Source organism: Frieseomelitta varia, unplaced genomic scaffold, assembly GCF_011392965.1.
Source record: "Frieseomelitta varia isolate USP_RPSP 00005682 unplaced genomic scaffold, Fvar_1.2 scaffold_646, whole genome shotgun sequence".
Taxonomy (NCBI): Eukaryota; Metazoa; Arthropoda; class Insecta; order Hymenoptera; family Apidae; genus Frieseomelitta; species Frieseomelitta varia.
The window spans coordinates 301,609-326,533 of NW_025110419.1; the positions used below are offsets into that span (position 1 = coordinate 301,609).

Genomic DNA, 24,925 nt, shown 5'->3' on the forward strand with positions numbered 1-24,925 from the left:
GAAATAAACAAATAGGAAATAGCATTTTTCTTTTTTCCAACAGAGTTAAGGGTTTCTGATTTAAAATGTAAGTGATAGATTCTTCGAGTATTTGAGAAAGAAATCGAATTGAGAAGAAGTATTTGAGAATCAGTCAGTTTGTCAGTTTATTACTACAAGTAGTAATAAAACTTCAATTGTCCCTTTTTCTTTTTATAGCGCATCATATCGCATTCTTACAAAGAAAGTAATGCAACTCATAAATTGCAATTTTGTAATAAAAATGTTGCTAAGCCAATTTTTGACCAATTGCTTGAAAATATTATTTATTAATTTTTATAAAATATTATTTATTAATTTTTATATTTGGTAAGTAAAAAGGAATTTTGTTTTGGTTATCATTATGAACAAATGCATTTCTTTGAGTTGTATTGTTTTTTTAGTTACAATATAATGAGACAAAGTAATTGTAAATTGTAATTTTGCGCAATTGTAGGGTATCGGGAACATATGTTGATGGTATTTGTTTGATCTTAAGGAACGCTGTTTTAAACTTTAAACATATATTTTTAATTACATATTTTTACAGATTCTTACGTAACTATATCCGCACAAATATCAACACGTATTGTAGTTTATGTTTTTAGAAACATCATGTATACAAAAGCATAATGTGCTAAAAAAGATCGTGTGGTTAATTGATATAGGGCTGTCGAATTTCTTTTCATTCGCGAATCACACGAGTTTAACATTCGATGAGTAGCTTTTCTCTCTTCTTTTTCTAGGCTCTCCCATCACGTGTAGACTAGCCACTATTATTCATATATATAATATAATTTTTTAACTTTTATAGAAAAATTTATAGCAAATAATTTTCTATAATCTCTTTTCATATATGTATTAGACACTAGAGCTCTCAACAGTTTTATATATTTCATTTAAAACAAAATCGATGTGAAGTATTTTTAATTGTTTTAATTATGTATTTTTAATTTTTGTTTTGTTCGAGAGGGAATACTTTTCCTATTGGTTCGCAAAAAGGGATATGAGCCAGTCTTGATCTAATATAAAACAGGCTTGATCTAATATAAAAGAAAACTGAAAGATATTTTATTTCATATAGACAAAAATTATACTTTTTCTACAATAAAGATTACAATACAGTCTATACACTTAACAATAAAATCTTCATACAATTCTTCTTTGCTTCAATTTTAAGTTAAGAAGTTAAAATTAATTTTGATTTTTCTGTAAAATCGAATATATAAATTATGAATCTTGTTGAAAGAAGAATATCTTCACTTTGCTTTTGCAATACGGAGATTCATTTGAAACTTTACTCGTTGCATGAAATTTATAAAATATAAACACGTAGACATGCAGTTGCGATAAATAATTAATATTATTAAAACTTTAGAGCTACAAGTTACAAATAGATAGAAACGACTGTAATGTATTTTACATCTATGCCACATATGTTGATTCTGTCGATATATCATTAATAATGTTATTGATGTTATCAAAAAAAATAAATTTACAAAATTTTCTGATACTTTAAACTATAATACGCTCGAGTATGATAACTATAATGTCTAGGATCGTGTCTCATATTAGTTATATATTTTATATCTGCAGATCGTTTGAAACTCTTGTCGGTATTCTTCTGATCATAAGTTCTCATTGCTCGCTCTGCCCATTCTTGTGCCCTGGGAGGCTCTCGGAATATACCTTTCTGTCTTTGATTTAAATAATCAATATAGTCGTCGTAATAATTTTTTCTGGAAAAAAGGAGGAATCGAAAGTTTTGTAATAGTACAGTTAGAACACTTTGAAAGTCTTGTAAAATATCTTTTACCAATTACAATAAAATTATAATAAAAGAAAATTAATAAAATAATAAATATCTATGTAAAAAAAATATTCTCTATTTTATATATTTTTTATGTATCATAAATTCTGATGATTATAAAATAAATTGATATAAACAAATTGAAAACATTAATAATAAATAATATTTGCTAGCTTTTATTAAATGAACACTTAATGAACACTAATATCGAAATTTCACTAGTATCAAAATTTTAGAGAATAAAAAGAGAATAAAATTATTTTCAATAATTGAATTAATTGATATTAGATCTGCTCATGATGCAACTTGCATTTTTATTATAATTGAAAACTGCTGCAACAAAGAGGTAACTCTATTTTCTAATTTGAGTCAACCAATGAAAATCAACTGTTTAAATTAACTGTTTAAATTCAAATATATGACATTTACAATAATGAACAGTTAAACTTTTTATTTTGTATCTATACCATTCTTTCTCTCCCAATAAATTTTTACCTAGTTTAACCTCATTTTAACTCTAACTAATATGCAGTGAATATGTAATTTTTAATAAAATTTAAAAGAGTTATTAGTATACACCATTTTTTGATTCAGTTTCGTGTTAACTCTTTCTAAACAATCTTTCTAAATCATCCTTCTAAAACATTATAAATCCCTTTTGTTTGCTGAACCGACTGAAGATTGAAATATAAAAATTTGAAGATTGCACCAAGATTAAACACTGGAGAGGTGCTTCATCATTATTGCAAATTTTTCGCAAGGAGAAAAGTAGCTATTTTTATAACCATAATGTCATAATCATCATTAATATGATTATTACATGATAATATAATATAATAATGATATAATGTGATAATATCATATGATAATGATAATGTCACAGTCGTCGACATTTCAACTTTTTAATTTTTATGTGACTGAAACTTGTCAACTTTAAATAACTTTATGAAAATTCGTTCTGTGTTTAAAATAATTAAAAAAGTTATTGATAATTTTGAGAAACCAGAATAAGAAGTATTTCGAAAAAATATTATTTTTAAAAAGAACTTTGACTATTTAAATAATTAAACATTATTATTATTATTATTTTAAAAATTATTATCATTATCATTTTAACAAAGATTATTCACAATTTGAAAAAAAAAATAAAATATCGATTAATTACTTTACATTAAAAAATCTTTACCTGTATTCATAAAGATAGTCATAATTAAGGAAGAGAGGGCGAACCCAATGGTGATTGTAGTGTGGTGGCTCGAGTTTTAGTAATACTACTTTTGGTTTTTCTGCAGGCGCTGCAGCAGCTCCACCACCTCCTTCGGCAGCTCCTTCGGCAGCTCCTTCCTCAGGTTGTTCAGCAGGGGTTTCGTCGACATCCCATGGTGCTGGTTCGTCGTCCCACATATTTCTTCACGTCTATCAAAAGTATACTGGGCCTGAAATAGAACATAAAATTTTTACTCTATTTCTTCTAAATCTTTTAATGCTTTATTTTTTATTTTTTATTTATGACGAGATGTCATATGCGTATAGATAGATAGGTAGTTAGTTGTATATAAACAAACACTCAAAGTGATTTGATATCTTTAAACGATATAATATATACTATCCATTTTAAAGATCAAATATATACTATCAAGTATATATTTTATCAAATATTAATATTTATAATATATGGCTGATTGATATTAATCGTTTGTAAGATTGTACTCATTTCAAAGATTCATTTACATATTTTTGATACTTATTAATCTTGATTAAATTTCTCTTTAAGCAGATGTCACAACTGTGTTCTCTCGATTGATATATTTAGCTAATAGAGATATATTTAACGAATGAAAACGGGTCACGTTAAAGTACAACAAATTGTTTGATTGTGACATCAATTCCTATTTATTATAACAGAACGCTTTATTCCAATATCGTGTAATTCCCATATATATTATATCATAATTATGCGTGTAAGAAAAAGACAGATTCAAGTTTTTGATAACTCATAGTACATTCCTAATTATTCACTGGTAACATACGAACCTTACAAACAAAAATGGCCAATATTAGTGTATGTTAATCAGTTTGTCAAAATTCTGTCAATCAACTTTTTATAGGCTCGTTTTAATAATTTTATTAAACTAGCAATAGTTCACCAAGTTATGTTATTATCCAGTTTGTCAGTCAATTTTATTTCGTAATATTAAAGCTCGAATTCGTTAAAAAAGATTCATTCATTCATAATATCACGACAGCATCACTTTCAAAAAAAAAAAAAAAAAAAAAAAAAAAATGGCATGTTTCTTATGTTTCTTCTTATATTTTTCTAGTTGACGTCTTCACTTTTTGGACAGCCCCACAATAAATTATTCACTACTTCACTTACGATCTCAGTAACTTATCAAGTACAACAATATCGACAATAACAAGCGTTACAATATCTGAAGAGATGATACCTGTGAAGAGATAGCCACTCGACTAGGTACTTCTTCAGACTGAAAAAAAATACTCCCGCTGACTTTGCTTTGTTTCGCTTTTATTTTAGCTTATAAGATTTTCCTCGCCTTCCCACCGATCTTCCCCTTAAGTAAAAGAAGAGTGCCCCTCTCCCTAAGAACAATGACAAAGTAACGACTTCGAGAGAGGACAGAGGGAAGGGAGGTGGATTTTTGGCACCTGAACCACTGTAATCATTATCATCACGCAAGACAATGATCAATTTACTAATCATTAGCCAATTTTACCACTGTGTATCGAACGATCTTTGTCCTCGTACGAATTCATTTGTTCAAAATTTAAAGCTTGATGCTCGATTGCTGAATTTACAATACGTAGAGAAGAAAATTTATCCTGTTACAGTATGTAATGGAAGTTACAGTATGATGTATATTAAAAGCCAAATTAGGTTGTAATGAATATATAAAGGTATAGGAAACTTTAAACGATAATGTCAAATTATATTCATTATCATTCAGTAATTTTTCCCAAACTATGATATTAATTTTTTCTTTTCGTAAATCATTCAAGAAAATGATGGTTTCTTTTCCTATTGTTTTACATTAAAAATGAATATTACATTGTACTATACATTATATATCCTGTAGACAATTGTACTATATTATACAGTCGCCTTTTTCTTAAAAGATGAGATGAAAGCTCTTGTCATTAATGTTTCCTTGCTTTTATTTGACACCATTACATTTATATTATTTAAATTTAATATTTATTCAAGGAAAAATACTATTACTGTACACACACACATATACAAATAGTTCTGTCATTTCTAATTGTTTTGTATATCTTCAAACTTGTTTTGTATGTCTTATATTCAATTTTCATATTTCATATTTTGATACTTCATACTTATTATATTCTTGTAGAGTATCCCTATCTTCTGTTGTTTTTCAATTTTGTTATTTTGTTTCTGATATAATTGAACGTAAGAATATATACTTTGCAAGTATGACCGTTATTCTAAGTTCAGTTTATATATAAATTTACGGCTATTAAAAGCTTAAATACGTATTGATCAATATAACGTTATGTTGAAATAGAAGCATTGACATCGTATCCTGGTTTAGTTACTATAAATCACAAGCTACGTTATTCACAAAAGTAATGTTTATTATAAAATATTTATCCAAAATTATCATATAAAGTAATTGTCACATAAATATCATATAAAATATTGTGGTAACCACTCAATAACATTATTCTTCTTTTAATGTTGGAATTACTGATATTTTTTTCTGTAATCACGTGGAGAAAACTTGTCAGTGTTGTACTTATACAACGAGGATACATAACTGTATCAATGACAACAAAAAATTGTCGATAATTTAAATATAATTTGATACAAAAAGAGATCATATAACGATCTACTTGGTCTCATTTTAAAGCACGAAATTTCTACTTTGATAATCATAAGTTTATTTTCTTTGAGGATGATTTTATATCATACAAGGGTGGATACTTTTTTCACGAAAATTGTAAAAATGTTTGAAAAACTATTATTTTGTAGATTGAAATCTTCCCTTTACAACGATCGCTTAAAACTTGTTTTTTTAAACATCGAATTTTAGAGTTAAACAACAAAAATTCAAGACATCCTAATATTTTCTTATCTGATTAAGATCTGATAAAGATCAATAAAATGATGAACATGCGTCGTGCAGCGAAAATTTCAAGACTATGATGGACATAGATTTTCACACTTTGTCGTGAAAAGAATTTTTTAATGTGTTTACTTTTCCATCAGTTACATAAAGTAAAATCATGTTTAAAAAAATGACTGTCAAACAAAATCATCTGTAAAAAAAACAGATTGTTAAACAAAACTTGACTGTCAAAGTAAAAATTTTAAAATAAGACCAAGTTGAATGTTATATGATTTTTTCTTCTACAAAGTTATAATTAGACTATGCATCTATAAGAAATTTGAAAATGGAAAAATGCACAGAATGTATGTAATTTGCAAAAGAATATAAAATATCCAAATATTTTATTTTGAATATAATACTCTTGTATAATTAATAGAAAACAATTTTCTATCTAGTTTCTTTTTTTTTAAATTTTATTTATAAAAATATAAATTTGCATAAAAATCCTCAGTCTAGTATAAACTAATATAGACTAATTTATACTAGACTATAGCATAGATAGTTTAAATTATCGATTATTTTTCATTGTCATTAGTACGCTCTTCGTTGGATACTGAAATTAGATTATTAATGATAATAAATTCTTTCAATTTTTTTCTATGCATTTACATGATCAATGTTTTCTACAGCATTACACATACAGAAAATAAAGATTTAAATGAAAATTAACAGTTTTAAAAAATCAAGTTCATTTTAAAAAATTTCTTAAAACTTTAGGTATGTCGAATTATATTAAGACAGTTTATTAAATATTACAATGTTAAATCAAATTAAAATCCTGAGCTGAACATATAAAGGTAATGTTCTATTATTCACAAGCAAATACATACGTATAATTTTTTAAGAGTATTATTATATATATTATATAGATGTATGTGATGTATATAGAATGTATCTCTTAAAGATACTTATCAAAAAAATGATTAAACGATCGTTCAAATTATAAGATATACTAGTTACTACGCAAAGACCGAGATCAAAATTTATAGCCTGGCTAAAACGATATTTGTCGAATTGATATATTTTTAACAATCTCCATTGCTACTTGCAAGGCAGAGAAAACTTTCTTTAAAAATATTAGAATTATATTCAAGAAACGATTAAAGTTTTTAACCACACCGTCAACTAAAAATGATATAGATCGTGTGATAAAACAATAAAACAATTTGCATATAAATATAATATTTATTATATTCTTACAAGTAGTATAAAGTTATTAGAGAATCAGTGCAGTATTAGATTATATTTCTCTATTACATTACAACTATGTACAATATATTATACAGTAGATTATATTTTTCTATTATATTACAACTATGTACAATATATTTTTCTATTATATGTATATTTTGTAGAACTATGTACAATATATTTTTCTATTATATTACAACTATGTACAATATATTATACAGTAGATTATATTTTTCTATTATATTACAACTATGTACAATATATTATACAGTAGATTATATTACAACTATTTACAATATATTATATAAAATTTTTCAATAGAATTTTTCTTCAATTGAACTTAATGACAAATTATAATTTAATAATAAATGCCAAAAAAAGAAAATTCGACTCAAGCTTGCGAGTCTACATCTGTCTGTAGCTTTACTGTTCTAAATATACTAAATGAAATTAGTATATGGAACATCTTTCTTCTTCTTCTTCTTCTTCTATTTTTCTTTAATGTTTTTCTTTAATGCATCGATAGCGAAATCATTAGCGACAACGGTGCCATTAGATATGTGTGTAGTAGTTTATGTTTTTGAGATATTTTAATACTTTTTGTATGTCATTTTGAGAAGTCGGATTTGTGTTTGTGTTGATTCCGTATTTCTGTCTTTGAGTTTCTGTGGTGTGGCATTCGTGCAGTATGTAGGTTATTGTTAGTGGATGGTTATTGCAATGAGTGCAGGTGGGTGGTGTAGTTCTTTTGATTTTGTGTTCATGTGTCAGCTTAGTATGACCCGTTCTTAGGCGTGTGATAATTATTCTTCCTTCCTGTTGTTAAGGTTTGATGTTTGCTGGTGAAAGTCTTGGATACTTTTGTGTAGTTAGGTGCTTTTAGTTGTTTTCCATGTATTGTGGAACATCTTTCAAATTCATAACAATATTTATTAATAATTTTGGAATTCTTTGTATAAAAATTATACAAAGTTACTAAAAAATTCAAACAACAGCTGGACAAATGAAGAAAGTTAGACAATCAATTATAAATGTCTACAGACTTATGTTCATAAGTCTGTCACTTGAAATATGTATGGATATGTTTATATGTTTTTTCATATACTAAATTATTATATTATTATATTATATTAAATTATACTATATTATTGAAGTAATTCCTACATGTTGCTACTAATATCACCTGCAAGGAGGACCAACAAATCTTATTTTAATCTTCAGTTCTCCAGTGTCATAAGTGCCATAACAATTGGTTCCCAAGCATCTCATCAATAATGAGCTGTGACTGGAAGTGATTAATTCACGAAAGTTCATGAAGACCGGGATTAACTTTATGCCAGGTATAAACACATAAAATCAATCTACAATGTACGAGCACTTTGTGTATTATCTCCTTAATTGTCATATACATACATTTGTCATAAATATATTTTTACATTTTTAAAAGAATTTTATTTCATTTTAAATTTGGTATAACTCTAGATTTAAATTTTTTAGTTCTTATTCTGTCGCTACACAGCCAAGGATTTTTATGCTTTTTATAACAAAATCTTAATTTACCGGAAAGTGATAATTTCGATATACTTGCATGATTTTCAATAAGTTCAGTTTATGATTTTATGACTTTCCATAAAACGAGATGATATTAGTATACACGATGTTTCGGGTCTCAACTATTAGTCTTTGCCAGCGTGTTTGGGAGATTATTTTGAATAAAAAATGTTGTATACACTATGAGCTAATTTGTCTTCGTTTTCGAGATACAAACCTACTGATAGTTATCGAGTTATAATATTATTTCTATAATAAGGTACTAAATTTCAGGGTAGGAGATAGGGTAGAATCATCAACCGCTAAATGTGACGGTGATGACAAGAGGTGGAAGCTACTCGGAGGAAAGGGAAGGTCGGATAAAGAAAGTAATATGTTGGAAACCAGACGAGGAGACAACAGAGTCCAAAATATTCGAGGAGGAGGAGGAGGATACAAACAAGGACTGGGAAAGACTAAAAGGAACAGCAAGAGAAGCCATGGAGTCAAAACACATGGTGGAAAAGAGATGGAAGATAGGGCAGAAATATTGGTGGGACAGAGAATGCAGTAGGGAGAAGAGAAAAGTGAACCAATGGTATAAAAAGTATAGGCAGGAAAAAATAGAAAAGGGGGAATACCCAAAAAAAGAAAAAAAGATTTCAGTATCTTGTGCGAGAACAAGAAAAAATGTAGAAAGCAAGAAATAAGAAAGACGAGAACAAAGAGAAGAAAATTTGGGTTTACATAAACAAGGAAAGAAAGAAAAAGAAGAGCAACGAAAACAGAAACATGGAGAAACCATTTTAAGAGTTTACTGAAGGGGGCGGACGAAAGGATAATTGGAGAAGGACGAGAACAAATCAGATTATTATATCGGACTTATCAGACGAGGAAATAGAGAAATATATAAGAAGATTGAGCAAAAAGGAAAGCCACAGGAACGAAGCGTGGTTATTTAGCAAAGGGAACACGAGAAAGAAACTAAAAGAAGTGATAAGGAAAGTGTGGGCTGGGAAAGGATTCTCAGATGACTGGAGGAAAGTTGTAATAATCGCGTTACACAAGAAGAGGGACACAGAGGATCTAGAAAATTACAGAGGGATTAGCCTGCTTTGCACTGCGTATAAAATATACGCAGCGATTTTGAACGGAAAACTAAGGAAGGAAGCGGAAATAAAAAGAATACTACCGGAATCATAGGTAGGCTTCAGGCAGCACAGAGAAACCATAGACAATGGATACATACTACAACACATCGTGGAAAGGGAAACACAGAAAAAGAGAGGGAAAGTATATGCCATGTTCGTTGATTTGAAGGCTGCGGTCCAAAGAAAAAAATTATAGAGGGATATAGAAAAGAGCAGAATAGAAAAAGGTCTAATAGAGAGGGTAAAGGAAATATATAAGAAAACGAGAAACGTAGTAAAGGTGAATGAATCAGAAGAGTCGGGCTGAGGCAGGGGTGTCCTTTAAGTCCGACGCTGTTCACAATATATATAGCAGAGATAGAAAAGGAGCAAAGTAGGCAAGGCACAGGTTGGAGGTGGAGTTACGGTAGGAAAAGAAAGATTTTACTCCTTAGCACTCGCGGACGACGTGATCTTACTTGCAACCAGGGAGGAGGACCTAAAAAATATGATGAAGATGTTAGGCAAGTATTTAGACAGGAAAGGCTTGACGCTGAACGTAGACAAGTCTAAAATAATGATATTTGAAAACGAAGAATCAGGTATGCAAATTGGAAAGGGCAAGAACTAGAAATAATCAAGGAGTTTATTATCTGGAAATAGTCTTACAAAGGAATGGAAACATGACTAGGCAAATAGAGGAGAGGGCCAGAAGAGCGGGGATAGTACTGAATCAGGTATGGGGGATAGGGGAACGTAAATTTAAACAAGATTTCAAGATGAGGATATTTTTGTGGGACAGCCTGATAGCGGGAATACTACTGTACGGAGTAGAACTGTGGGGATTCCAAGAAAGGGCTGAAGTTGAAAGGCTCTAAATAAAGTACATAAAATGGATACTAGGCCTGGACATACGAACCCCAGAGTACATAGTCCCAGAAGAGACAAAGAGGGAGAAAATAAGAGTAAGGGCAGTGCAAAGGGCCCTAAGCTTTGAAAAGGGGATAAGGGAGAGTATAGGCCGGACCCTAGTAAAGAAATGTCTGAGGGAAAAGGAGGCGGAAAGACAAAAGACAAAGAGCATGAAAGAAAGAGAAGAATATCTAATAACAAATGAGCTGAATAAACAGGAAAGAAAGAAAGGAAGAAACGGCAGAGAACCTGAGAAGGAGAGATATGGAAATACAGGGTCAAGTGCAGCACAGCAAAATACAAAAATCAAGGTACAATGAAAGATACAAACACATCCAGACAATAGGACTACCGGAATATCTCAGGAAACCAGGAAACGGCGAAAGTCAGCAGCTAATGGCCCACGCTAGATGCGGATGCATGGAAAGATGAAACCGATACTGGGAGGACAAAGAGAAAAGAAAGTGCGAGCTCTGCGAGAACGCCCCAGGAATGCTGCAGTACTTGGTGAGAGACTGTAAGGTGACAAGTAGAGAGGTAAACCTAGAGGACATCCTGTGAGACAAAAGGGACGAAAAGACAGAAAGATGGCTAAAAGAAATCAAATGGGAAAAAGAATCGAGGTCAAGGAGGCCAGAAGGAAGAGAACTAACAAATAGAGACAACTAAAGACTGGCAGAGGCAATATGCGATACATTCGTAGGGTAAAAAATTAAAGCAATAAGTAGGAAATAAAAAGGGCAATTTAGGATAAGCAAAAGAGGAGTTAGGTAATACAATCGATGTTAAATTGTTAAGTATAGCATAAAAGTATAGCGTAGGTTAGTGTTAAATTGTTAAGTATGGCATAAAAGCATAGTGTAGGTAGAGTATAAAACAGATGGAGAGTGAAGAGCGAGAGTGAAAAAAACAGAGAGAATGAAAAAAGAGAAATGTAAATCAAGTCCACTTTTCTTTTCTTGAAATATCCGCATGTAACAGAACGATTTGTATTTAATAACAAACAACTATAAAATTGTCATTTAACTTTTCGTTAGCTTTTCGGCAATATTGAATGCACCAAATAAATATTTCTCTATTTAAGAGTTTTGAATAATTTAATTGATTAATTAAATTTAATACTATTATAATACATTACATACATACGTATTCATAAAAAGATTTTATATTCATAATAAATATCGTTTAATAATAATAATATACATGTGTCATAAATTTCATGAGAAATATATATATGTACATAGTCTATATATATAAATGTATTTTTGAATATATATACAATAATTTTTGAATAGCAGTGTATTTTAATATTTTATATTATTGTAGATTTTCTTAGTTTCTTAATTGTCACAGAGACGAAAATCATATACAAATACAAAATATGGTTGCATCTAATATGCAAATGTACATTTTCTTAACTCATGTCAGATATTATCTATATACAACTTTCATGACTAGTTACCATAGGAACGAAAACCAAACACAAATAGAAATGTCAGATGAATACAAAATGTGCTGCTTTATAAGAAATAATGTCTTTTTCTATTTCTTAATTTATTCAGTAAATTTTATCCAAATTATTCTAGCCAAAGAGTTATTTGAATTTTCTCATCCATCGAAATGTAAAAGTAATGAATATTTTGATACCATATCACTTTCTTGCATATTATGTGATCCTGATAAAAACTTAAAACCATCTGTCGATCGTGAGTATAAAATTAATTTTTGTAATATTTTATACAAATACCTAAATCACTTCATTTATAGGATTGCGATGTATATGTAATGAATTTAGTAAAAAAATTGATTTCAAAAATGGTTATCCTGTATGTGTATTTTGTGGTATTAACGCTACTGTAACTTCAGATGGAAACGATTGCGTACCATGTAACAATACGTTGTGTACATGTGGCTCCAATGAAATACAAGGTAATAATTAAAACATCAATCTATGATATATTATTTTTTAATTATTTATACTATTTTAAATCATACTCAAATGATTTTATAGTAGATAGAAGTTTAGATGGAACTTTATTGGATGCTATGTATTGCATTCCATGTCCTAATAATACTTATCCGTTTTTGGATGGATCTAAATGCTTACCATGTAAAACTTTTGAATATAATTATTATGAAAATGATATGTATCTAACAAAGTACCATTATACACAAATACAGAATTATTGTTTACACAAAAATATTTATTTTGATAAAGAGAATCCAAAAACTGCATTTCAAGTGAAGTTTAAGAATAAAAACATAGATAGTTATTATTTTAGAAGTGAACTTCAAACTGCTATATATTTTTGTAAGGTAAGAGAGTAAATAAGGATATAAGGATATATAAATAAGGATATAAGAGTAAAGAGATAATAATGTACACGTATTTTTAGAAAGAAGATAAATTAGCATGTGAACATTTATCAAATATATGTGTCTTGAGTATTTATGCTAATGATAATGCATGTAAGTTCTTTATGCAAAAACAAAAGCCACCTATATGGTTATTTTATAATAAAAATGACACTACAACGGTATTAAATAGTAAGCAAATTACACAAAATTATAGCATGATGAAGAATAATAATGTACGTAACACATATGTATTTATAATAATTTATTTAAATATACAATATTTGGTAATATAAATTATTAATTTTTTTAGGATAATATATTAAATTTTACAGTTACAACATTTTCTTTACATGGTTATTTTAAATCAATTGGTACACCTAACATTCCATGTAATTTGTTGGAACATGTTAATTTTGGTATTAATTTTGAAAAAAAATGTAAAATTGCAGTTAAAAATTTAATGCAAACAAAAATAGAATTTATGTCTCCTTATTTAACATTTACAAAAAACAATAGTAGTTTAATGTATGCATTACCTGTACTCATTAAAAATATAAACCAGGTAAGAGTGTCAATTATGAAATAATCAATAAATTTAAATATTTATAAATATAAATATTTAATCGTTGCATAAAATTTTAACTAGCGCTTCAAATGTTATTTTATAAAAATATTAAAATATTAAATATAAATGTATAATTTTAATTATTTTATAGAACAATAATAAATTAGATTGGCAGTTAGTTCGAAAATTTTTTGTTGTTGATAATATCAGTGGTTTTAAAAGATTATCAAATTTCACAAATAACAAGCATGATGAATTATCTGTGTTACGTTATATGAAATCTCTAAACGTAATGTAAGTTTACTTGTTTTTTATTGTCTATTTGATTTTATCAAGCAAATTATCTATCAAAATAACAAACTTTTATGTTATAATAATTTTTGCAGAATTAATATTCAAAATACAAAGGATAAAAATAAAATATTTCCTCCTTTATTAATTATTGAATATGCTGAATTAACATATGAACAGATTGATAAAGTTACAGAAATTACATTGGATTATAAAATTAAATTTATTCTAAAAGATGATAATGTTGATCCACATTTTATGGTAAAAATATAAAATACTAATAAAAAGAAAATAACAAAGAAATATATTTTATATGCATACTACTATATGTTTCTAGATAATTATTGGGATTTTATCAGGATTAATTTTAATTTTATCTGGAATAAAAACATGGAGCTACAGTAAACGCCACCACACTTCATCTATTAACATATTTGTATTTATTTGGTTTTTTATTTATACTATGAATACCATAGGAAGCATAATTATTTTATGTTTGGTCATTTTATGCTTATATCTATTTATATTTTATAAAGAAGAAACAATACCATATATCCTTTTCTCTGAAGATATCAATGAAAAGGTAATAAAAATATTCACTGCAACAGTATTCTTTTCTAAAGTAAGTGTTTAAACATAAAATATAAGTATGTAATTAATTGCATTTAATTAGTTTAATTATTTCAATCTTATTAATTTTAATTTAGCTTATAGGAATGTTTGGATTTATTTGTCAATATTGGAATATTGATATATTCTTTATTGATTGGGAACAATCAAAAACGATATACAATCAATGTAAACACGATCTTCCATATATGTCTATAAATGAATTTTATATTGATAAACTTTCAAGAAGTAAATTGAAACATTTTCAAATGTCATCAGAAACAATAACAGCTAAACGCAAAAAAATTGCGTGTGAGTTAAATAAACATAATAATTTCAAAAACTTTAATAAATATCTGATTAATAAACAAAAAACTAACATTCCAACTACAAATTCAGTATCAAAAATTTCTGCCCAAATAATAAATAAGAATAGTAATTTTGATAATGCACCTATTAGTATATGGAGAACATGCTTTATTGCAAATCAATGGTTAAATCTTCAAACGAAAAGAAAAATAAATATAAAGATACAATTACTTGCAGTTACATGTATTTTCCAGGTAAATTCTTATGTATATTTTTTATAGAACAGTAAGTCAATAAAAAAAAAATTGAATGATTAAAACTAAATTATACATTTTAAATAGATCATACGACTGTATCCATGGATTTTTGGAATATATACATTTTCTGAAGATTATAATTTTATTTTATATTTCACAATATGTGTCTTAATATATATTTTAACTTATTGCATGCAGTGGTTAGCGTTCGTTATATTCTATGAACAATGTATTACAAATAAAATGCAAGAATTTATAAATCTATGTTCAATTGCAAATATCAGCTTATTTATTTTACCATTTAATTATTACGGTTTTTATATTCATGGGAGGTAATATATATGATCAAATTACATAAAAAATAAATTGCTTGCAAAAAAATGCTTGTAAATATTTTCAATATTTTATGACAGATCAGTCCATGGATTTGCAGACACAGACTTGCCAACTTTAATTAATGGATTTCATATGGAAAAAAGTAATTTATGCGCACATAAAGGTCTTTTACCAGGAACAACTCAACAAACTTTTATTTTATACTTAACAGAAAGTTTCAGAGTTACTTTTAACAAAAGTTTAGAACTAATGAAGATCGTATGTATAAAACAACCTTTATATTTTAAAAATTTATTTTGTTAATTGATTATATTTACTTTTATATTTATTTTGTTAATTGATTATATTTACTTCTTTAGGAACGAAGTAATTTTATAAAAACTTACTATTCTTCTTCTATAAATTGGGAATATATTTTTAATAATCAATTGAAAATAAAAGAATACCTATATAAATATATAGATCATTGCATAACAGACGAAGACTATGCCATTAAAGAACAACATTTCTTTGAAAAACTGTTTAATATTATATTTTCTCGTAATAAAGAAAAATCAATTTTCTATATCGGTAATGTCTTTTTAAGAGAAAAAAGAAAATAATTTTAATTATAATTTATATATATTCTTTTGCAGATAATAATTATTCTTTCAATCAAACATTATTATATGGAAATGAATGGTTATTTGCAACATTTGAAATTTCAATATTTACTTTAATTATTGTGCTATGCAACGATTGTACATTAGCTATTATAATTACAGTATCAATATCAATGCTGCTAACTGCAATAATAAAACAAAATGGTAAAAAAAATTTAAATAAGCATACATTATTAGATAAGTTGTATTTTATGTAAGTAATTCATTTTATGTAAGTAATTTTAAATATTGTGTGATAATTTGATACATTTATATTAATACATAATAATTATCATTTATACAATTTGCATGGACGAAAAATTTGCAACAAGTCATGTATAATGCAATAGATAAATAAAAATACTTTTATATACAAGACACTGTAAGTAAGAACATTGTATACTATATATTTATTAAAAGTAGTAAAAAAATTAATTACTTCAAAGACACATTTGTAACTCAAATTATAATTTATTTTTAAAGCTATAGTACATATAATACTAATAACACTATTTAATTTTCTTATATGTACTAAATATGTTTTTATGCAACACTAATGATGATCACCATCCTTATGGTGATCACCATCACCATGATGTTCTCCTTTGTAAGTAATCCCAAAAGTATGTTCTACACCCAATGTTACTAAAAATGCTGCAAACCCAACTACCATACCCTTTGTAATTCCCCTAATTACTCGTAGGGTATGTGAAGTACCAGGAAGTGCTGTATAACGCCAAACCTCATTTCTTAACCAAGGGTCTTTCAACCCAAGTTTAGCTAATTCATCTTGAACCAGTTTAAGTTCTGGCACATCTTCTACTTTGTATATATCAGGGCTCGGTATTTTCAATTCTGGCTCATGACCATGGCCGTGACCTCCCATCTTTTCTAGAAATTTGTACCTGAAATTAAATTATTAATTTACAATTAAATGTTTAGACATTTAAATATATGTTATAATAAGTGTCTAAAAGTGATCAAATTTAATTCATAAATATCAATATTTCAGGAACTGAATATATTGAATTGAAGAATCTATTTTTTGAAAATTAAAATAGAGAGAATGTAACAACGAAATAAATAAATTTATTATTAATATGAATACTATCCTTTGTTGAATTACTTTACATCTTGTAATTATTTTTACAAATGTTCAAATAAATTATTTTGCATAAGCTAATTAAATTTTCTTAAAAGAAATTTAAAATATTTTAGTGTACAGGAAAGTAATTTGTAATTTTCGCAGTTGTATAAGGTATGCTATTTTAAGTGAACTACATTACAATTGTCTTCTATTTTGAACTATTCGTAATTCAAGAAAATGTTTCAAGTAAAATTTACTTTATTACCTGCGATGATTACAAATCTTATTATCTTTGAGATTTCAAGGCAATCTTTGTTTTTTTTAATTTCATGTTTTTCTATGTTTTCATTGACATGAATGTATAGCCAATTTAGTAACAAATTCAAGGTATAAATATACTTTTATCCTTGCTTATCCTCCAAACTGCTTCAATGAAGCAGTTGTAAAGTCTGCGTTACTTGTAAGATGTGAATTAATTTCTAATAATTTAACTAGTTATATGTTATGAAACTACAAATAATAAAATTTGTCACTCTATGATTATGAAATGTATATTTTCAATTAAATTTCAAATGTTTTTATAATTATTTAAGAAACGAAAATTTTCGGTAGTTTTTAAATATGTTGTAGAATTGTCCAATACTATGAATAATTTCTTCCTATACAATGAATTCTTTTTATCTGGCTCTGCTTTAACCAGCCAATACTTGCCATAAAAACAGATTGTAATTTTTCTACAATAATAATGAACTTTGACATGAAGTAATTGATAAATTATATCAAAGTTATCCTGTGATATTAAATGCATTGGAAGATACAGTTTGGCGACTTTGAAACTGCATCTTTCAATGAGTGCACAATATGACATTGCATCAATATAAAAGAGTCAAAAAGTTATGATAACGAAGTAATAATATTCATTGATAGAACACAATGAATATTAAAACACACACACGCGCGCGCGCGCACACACGTATTCACTAACATACATTAAACATATACAAATGAAGTACAAATGCGATCGTACAAACTCGTGGTGTATTTTGGATTCTTCTAATGTCAGTGGCGTATTTTTCATTTAAAGCGTGATAAAGTGATAAAAAAAATAGTACATTAATTTTTCGAAGATTACACAATAGTACACCAACTTTCGAAAGATTATTGTGTAAAAGAGAGATCCCAATCTTTAAATCTATGGTGGACTTGAAAATTTTGTTATGTCCTTTGAAGTTATAAAATTTTAGAAAAGAAAGTATCTTCACTTTCCACCTGTTACATGATGTAGAAATTTTACAAATGAAAAATTTAAGGTGAATTCTGAAAATAAAGATTTTATTCTTTAAAATGAGCCTAAGCAAAAAGCTCTACAATTTCTTTTCAAAAAGATATAGAGGTTTGTAGATCACAGATTTTAATACTGTATAAATGATATTATATTTTTTTTAATATTTCTGCAAATTTTTGTTAATTGAAACATTTTTTTCTAATATATCAAAAAATATTTCATTTTTATTAAAAAATTATTTCTCTATTTTTAACTTACAATTAGCTCTCTGAGAGCTGAATTTTAAAGAATAATCCTTTAACTCTAAGTTACAATATGAAAGAAATATGAAAGAAAATGTAATGCCATGAGCAAGCAAAGATATTGAAACTATTTAACTTTTAATAATTTATTTCAAATTATTTTTAATGGTTCAGACTGATTTATACAAATTCAAAATGATCACCTTTTATTTCTAATATACACATAAGTAAGCATCTATAGGTCTCATTCATCCCATATTAGCATTTGTTGTTAATAATACTAGCAGCCTCTTTAATTTTTCTATCAATTCATTACGAGTATTAGGTTTTGCACTGAAATATACTTTTAAGAATCATTAAAAGTTAAATAACTTCAATATATCTGATTATCTACACAGCTCATATTACATTTCCTTTCACACCTTAAAAAATATATCAATAAGTATGAATAATGTATATATTAAATGTATCAATAAATGTACCAATACAATATATACTCATGACATATACAATATACTATTTCTCAAAATGATCTTCCAAACATGTAGCAAAGTTAAATCACATCATTTTTAATCCAAAATACTGTTTTTTGTACTAGTTAGTAAATAAAATCATAAATTTATATATTATTAGAATATTATTTTTTTTTCCTCTTCATATATAATGTAAAGATCATTAGATATTTGGTTTACTTGCAACTGTCAAAAGTAATTCGAATCACCCACTAGTTGACGATTTGATGGATAATCAACACAATATTTGATACAGAAATAGAATTCTACAAATAATCGCATGTAATGATATAATTATATAATGCACTCAATAATATAATAATCATTGAACAGATTGTTTCTCTTAGAGAAACGTCCCTTAAGTTCTAATTATAGAATAAAATTGTTTATATAAAGCTTCAGTCGCATTTTATATTGTACTTAGAGTACAAAAACAAAAATATTTTTATGATAATTACCATTTTATTTTTTATCTTTTCTCAGTTGCGCAACTTATGTAAGTTGTAAATTGGACATTGAGGTTAGTACATGACATGTACATATTTTAAAAATGAAGTTCTTAATACCATCATTTTACAATGTTAATTTGACTCGTTAAACAAAGTTTAAAAATTTTGTTTACAGTTTCATGACAATAAAATATCTAGAAGAACGTACCTTGAAAACTGATCCGAAAATTGTCCGATTATACAATATACAATACATGTATATACGTATGCACACAGCTATATATACGTCAGTTTTGACACATGTGTATATATCTTATATTTCTAGATAAGTTTAAGTTTATCTTTCTTAGATAATTATAGAAATTTTACGTATGTACATAATTATAATATTATAATATTAAAACTTAATACAAAATATTTACTGTTTAATTATATATATATGCAAACCACACAAAATAATATAAAAGCGCACTTATAATACACATATACGGACAGTATAAATCTAAAAAAAAGAAACTGAAAAAATTATTCTTTATACTTTAAGTACATACATATATATCATGTCATATGTATATAATTATAATTCAAATGAAAATTTGGAATTCTTGTATAAAATATATAAAAATGTTTTATATATTGATCATGTACTTCATATAGTATAAATGTTATTTAATTTTTGTTATATATAATTATTGTTATATATAATAACTGCAAAACTGTTGATTTTTAATTTCAAAAATAGAAATCTGAAACAATAAACAATAATTTCTAAAACCAATGCTAAAACATTGTTTAATGTCATTGATTTATATTATTATAGTATAAAAGTAAATTATTGTATGTGTGTGTGTGTGTGTGTATGTATGTATAAATTATAGTATAAATTACAGTATTATAGCATATAGTATATTATAATATAAAATTTGAAACTAACATAGTAAAATTGTTTATATAAAATGAAAACACATACTATTACTAACAATAAATGGCCTTTGTTTCTTGTTTTTGAAATTACTGTATATACTATATAAATTACTGTATAATACTATGTAAAAACAACATTTCACTGTAACTTTATTAGTACGACACTAGGTGGATAAGTGCAGTTTTTTACAATCGTTTGCCCGTCTGTTTCCAAACATAGTGCTTTGAACTAAGCATTTCGATTGGAGAATTACGTTCAACCTCTTCACTTCCATATCAAAAATTTTCCAAGTTGACGTTGAATAGAGATTTAAAGAGACAATTTGCTTCGTTTCATTAATACACTGTTTCGTATGAAAAATGACAATGAATGTATAATCTACGTGATTTAAACGAAAACAAGGGTGTATGTTGTATAATTATGTGACCGAATTGTGAGCAAGCAACATTAAAAAAAAATGTTTCATCACGAATACGAGAAACGACTATTGAAATCAAACAGCGAGAGCCACATAGATAATTTAGCCAGTTCTAGACCTCACCCGTCAGTGTATTTTTCACCGACTAAAATAATGAATAATAGTTTCGATCGATTTATACCAACACGATCTGGTAACAATTATCAAACAACATTTTCAATGATATCGGAAAACAATCGAAATGGTATAGTCACAAAGAAAACTCGTGAGAATGGTGAAAGTAATCGTGATGGCATTGCTTATTCATGTCTATTAAAAAACGAATTGCTTGGAGCAAGCATTGAAGATGTGAAAGGACAGTGTGAAGAACGAAGAATATTATCGCCGGTAGTGACCAGAAATCTCTTCAAGTACATTACACCTACAAAGGATCATGCAGTGTCAGACCAAAGTTCACCTTATTCTTTATCACCTTTGAGTGCCAAAAGTCAGAAACTTTTAAGATCTCCCAGGAAAGCGACAAGGAAAATTTCTAGAATACCCTTTAAAGTATTGGATGCTCCTGAATTGCAGGACGATTTTTATTTAAATCTTGTTGATTGGTCCTCTCAGAATGTTCTCAGTGTTGGCCTAGGTAGCTGTGTATATTTATGGTCTGCGTGTACCAGTCAGGTGACTAGACTGTGTGATTTATCCAGTGATGGCAATAGTGTAACATCAGTTGCTTGGAATGAAAGAGGGAATCTAGTTGCAGTTGGAACGCATTTAGGCTATATTCAAGTATGGGATGTAGCTATGAGCAAACAAGTAAGCAAATTACAAGGGCATAATGCAAGAGTTGGAGCATTAGCTTGGAACGGTGAAATTTTATCATCTGGTAGCAGAGATAGGTTAATATTGCAAAGAGATGTTAGAACTCCTTGTGTTGTAAGTGAAAGACGTTTGGGAGCTCACAGGCAGGAAGTATGTGGACTAAAATGGTCTCCCGACAATCAATACTTAGCTTCTGGTGGAAATGACAATCGTCTTTACGTATGGAATTTACATTCTCTGTCACCTATTCAAACATACACCGAACATTTAGCAGCTGTTAAAGCTATTGCATGGTCTCCACATCATCATGGCCTTTTGGCCTCTGGTGGTGGCACAGCTGATAGATGCATCAGATTTTGGAACACGTTAACTGGCCAACCAATGCAATGTGTAGATACGGGTTCTCAAGTTTGTAATTTGGCTTGGAGTAAGCATAGTTCAGAGTTAGTTAGTACACATGGTTATTCTCAAAACCAAATTTTGGTGTGGAAATATCCCAGTCTGACTCAAGTTGCAAAATTAACTGGACATTCGTACAGAGTTTTGTATTTAGCAATGTCACCAGATGGTGAAGCTATCGTAACTGGTGCTGGAGATGAAACCTTGCGTTTTTGGAATGTGTTCAGCAAAGCACGTAGTCAAAAAGAAAACAAGTCTGTATTAAATCTTTTTACTAGTATTCGATAAATTAATACAATGGAATTATGATATTATGTATGATACATAATATATGTACTATTCTAGTATTCTGAAAAATTATGAAATGTATAACATTTATAACTAATAATTTACAAATATTTAGTTATGATTGAAAGCATATTTTGAAATGTATTAAGATTAAGTTTATATGCACAGCGTATTGTTCATTAATTTTTATGTGCAATAAGTTATTCATGAAATCATGCCCTTATAAGAAAAAACAAAGATGATATATAGTTTTTGTGCCCAATTTTTCATATAAATATTTTTATGCCCAAAGCATTAAAATTTATATATCATCAATGTAATCTATTTTTTACATGAAATATACATTTTTTATATTTTATCTAATTACACAATATCATGTACAATAATTATTAATTAATTATTTATATCTTTTGTTTATTTCGACAAAATTTAATAATTTAATTTAGATATAACAATACTGTAAAATAAACAAAGAAGATGTAATGTTATAATATTTTCTCAATTTTCAATTGCAACAATGAGTATAATTTCTTTTAAGGGCATATTATTATACACTGTACATGTATGTATGCGCGTAAACAAATGAGAGGAGGAGGGCAAAAAGAGAAAGAAAGATAGAAATTTCAAATATTTATAATTTTTAATTTTTTATAAAATCTATAAATTTTCGAAAAATATTTCTTACAACCTTACACTCTTACCAAAATTCATCATATATAAAATTTATATAGAAAAACTTATTATATAAAAAAGGTTGTATCTTAATTATCAATTATTTCTCGTTCGAAATGATTTATATTAATTTATATTTTGCAATTAGCAAATTGTACAAACAAATTGAAATATGATTTATAAAATAAATTCATTTATTTATATAAAAATAAAAATAATATATTGATATATATATTTACCTATATGTTGTACAAGAAATTAGAAAACAGTTAATAAAAATATTATAAACATTCTAGTGCGATAGAATTAAAAATTTGTATTGTATAATTCTCAAAGAACATGTATAATCTAATTTCCAAAATCTTAAAAGATACTTTAAAATATATGTAAAATTAAATAAATATATTCTGACATTAAATGATGTGACTTTTCAGAAAAATATTTGTAAATTATAATTTACAAATTATACCTTATTTTATAATACATTAAAGTTAATTTATAAGTGCATATACCAACAAGCTTAAATGCTATTAATATCTTCTTTTTAAATATTGACATGACGAATATATAAGACTTTAATATATAAATGAGAAATACAAATTATTATAACTTATATTTTATACAAAATTAATTTAAAAGGTTTGAACATTGATATACATATTTGAAATAAATATTGCAATACTGCAATTAATAAATTATTGCAATTGCAATTAATGTAAATATACGTATAATTATTAATAATGTTATTAAAAATTGAAAAAATTATTTGATTTAAAAAAAATAGTAGGGTATTAAATTTGAATAATTTAAGTAAAGAAGATATGTTTACAACTCATTTAGTATATCAAAACGTTTAGTAGTCTATGAATACAATGAATAAATTTAATTAAAATACAATGAATACAATGAATAAATTTAATTAAAATGAATAAAATGACATAAATTTGAATAAATATGTACAGTGACTCACATTGATATTCGAATACTAAGTATTGAAACTATAATAATTTTGTAAAAAGAAACTCTTTTTGTATTTTTTGAATTTTTTTTTATTTTGTATAATTTTATATTTTTTGAATTTTAACTTTGTTTTTCTTTAAATGGAATGATATTAAAAGAATATTAAATTTCAAGTAAAAGCTGTTACTCTATTTAATAAAGTATTAATGATTCAGTCGTCTTACTAATAATTAAGTAGTGACAATGACCATTTGCTTCAAGGATAAAGATCGGGTAGTATCATTAGAGTTAGGAAGACTATTTGCTTCGAGGATAAAGATCGTTTAGTATCGTTAGAGATAGGCAGACTATTTACTTTTTAATTTTTGTAGAAAGATCTGGGTTTATTTACAGTTGATGTTCAATGAATCACTAAATCAAGGAAACAACACAGTAGAATTTTGTTTATATGAATTATATTATCGAGAGACCAATCTTTTGAAATTCATATAGAACTTCATTTAACCGTATCCCGTATTTGCAGGAATTAGTTAATACTGAGTCACAGGTGGTTATCATCTCCTAGCTAATGAGTCATTTAAGTATTCAATTATTCCAACGATTTCGTTCTTTGATGTATTCGGATAAACGAATCGTTTTTCTGTAATGGAAGTTTACTCATTCTTTCTTTTACTAATGAATTTTCACTCATTTAATAGTAGTTCAGGTTCAAAGATACTCGTTTAATCGAGTATTGATTAAAATTTGGTTCAAATAAAGGTGGAGTT

General features: G+C 26.9%; 4 protein-coding genes across 5 annotated transcripts; 2 read left to right on the top strand and 2 right to left on the bottom strand.

Moving 5' to 3' along the window:
• Window positions 1-1,067: 1,067 nt before the first annotated feature.
• Window positions 1,068-4,430, bottom strand: LOC122534880 (flightin). Of its 2 annotated transcripts, XM_043665910.1 has the most exons (4): window positions 4,276-4,406; window positions 3,957-3,960; window positions 3,015-3,264; window positions 1,068-1,757 (listed from the first exon to the last, which is right to left on the bottom strand). In XM_043665910.1, exons 3-4 carry the CDS (start codon window positions 3,230-3,232, stop codon window positions 1,514-1,516), a joined length of 462 nt encoding a protein of 153 aa, XP_043521845.1. In that variant the 5' UTR covers window positions 3,233-3,264; window positions 3,957-3,960; window positions 4,276-4,406; the 3' UTR covers window positions 1,068-1,513. The 2 variants fall into 2 exon arrangements, with proteins under 2 accessions (XP_043521845.1, XP_043521843.1); XM_043665908.1 differs by lacking the exon at window positions 3,957-3,960 and having other exon boundaries at window positions 4,276-4,430.
• Window positions 4,431-12,051: 7,621 nt separating this feature from the next.
• LOC122534859 (meckelin) lies at window positions 12,052-16,538 on the top strand. The gene is made up of 13 exons (XM_043665874.1): window positions 12,052-12,448; window positions 12,510-12,671; window positions 12,754-13,058; window positions 13,139-13,333; window positions 13,411-13,662; window positions 13,817-13,959; window positions 14,052-14,217; window positions 14,294-14,578; window positions 14,664-15,128; window positions 15,216-15,463; window positions 15,545-15,725; window positions 15,827-16,037; window positions 16,103-16,538. Exons 1-13 carry the CDS (start codon window positions 12,124-12,126, stop codon window positions 16,324-16,326), a joined length of 3,162 nt encoding a protein of 1,053 aa, XP_043521809.1. The 5' UTR covers window positions 12,052-12,123; the 3' UTR covers window positions 16,327-16,538.
• A 21-nt stretch (window positions 16,539-16,559) lies between these two features.
• LOC122534862 (NADH dehydrogenase [ubiquinone] 1 beta subcomplex subunit 3) lies at window positions 16,560-16,994 on the bottom strand. The gene has a single exon (XM_043665877.1). The coding sequence runs from the start codon at window positions 16,992-16,994 to the stop codon at window positions 16,662-16,664; it is 333 nt and encodes a 110-aa protein (XP_043521812.1). The 3' UTR covers window positions 16,560-16,661.
• Window positions 16,995-20,809: 3,815 nt separating this feature from the next.
• On the top strand, window positions 20,810-22,825 carry LOC122534861 (fizzy-related protein homolog). The gene has a single exon (XM_043665876.1). The coding sequence runs from the start codon at window positions 21,066-21,068 to the stop codon at window positions 22,524-22,526; it is 1,461 nt and encodes a 486-aa protein (XP_043521811.1). The 5' UTR covers window positions 20,810-21,065; the 3' UTR covers window positions 22,527-22,825.
• The last annotated feature ends 2,100 nt before the right edge of the window (window positions 22,826-24,925 follow it).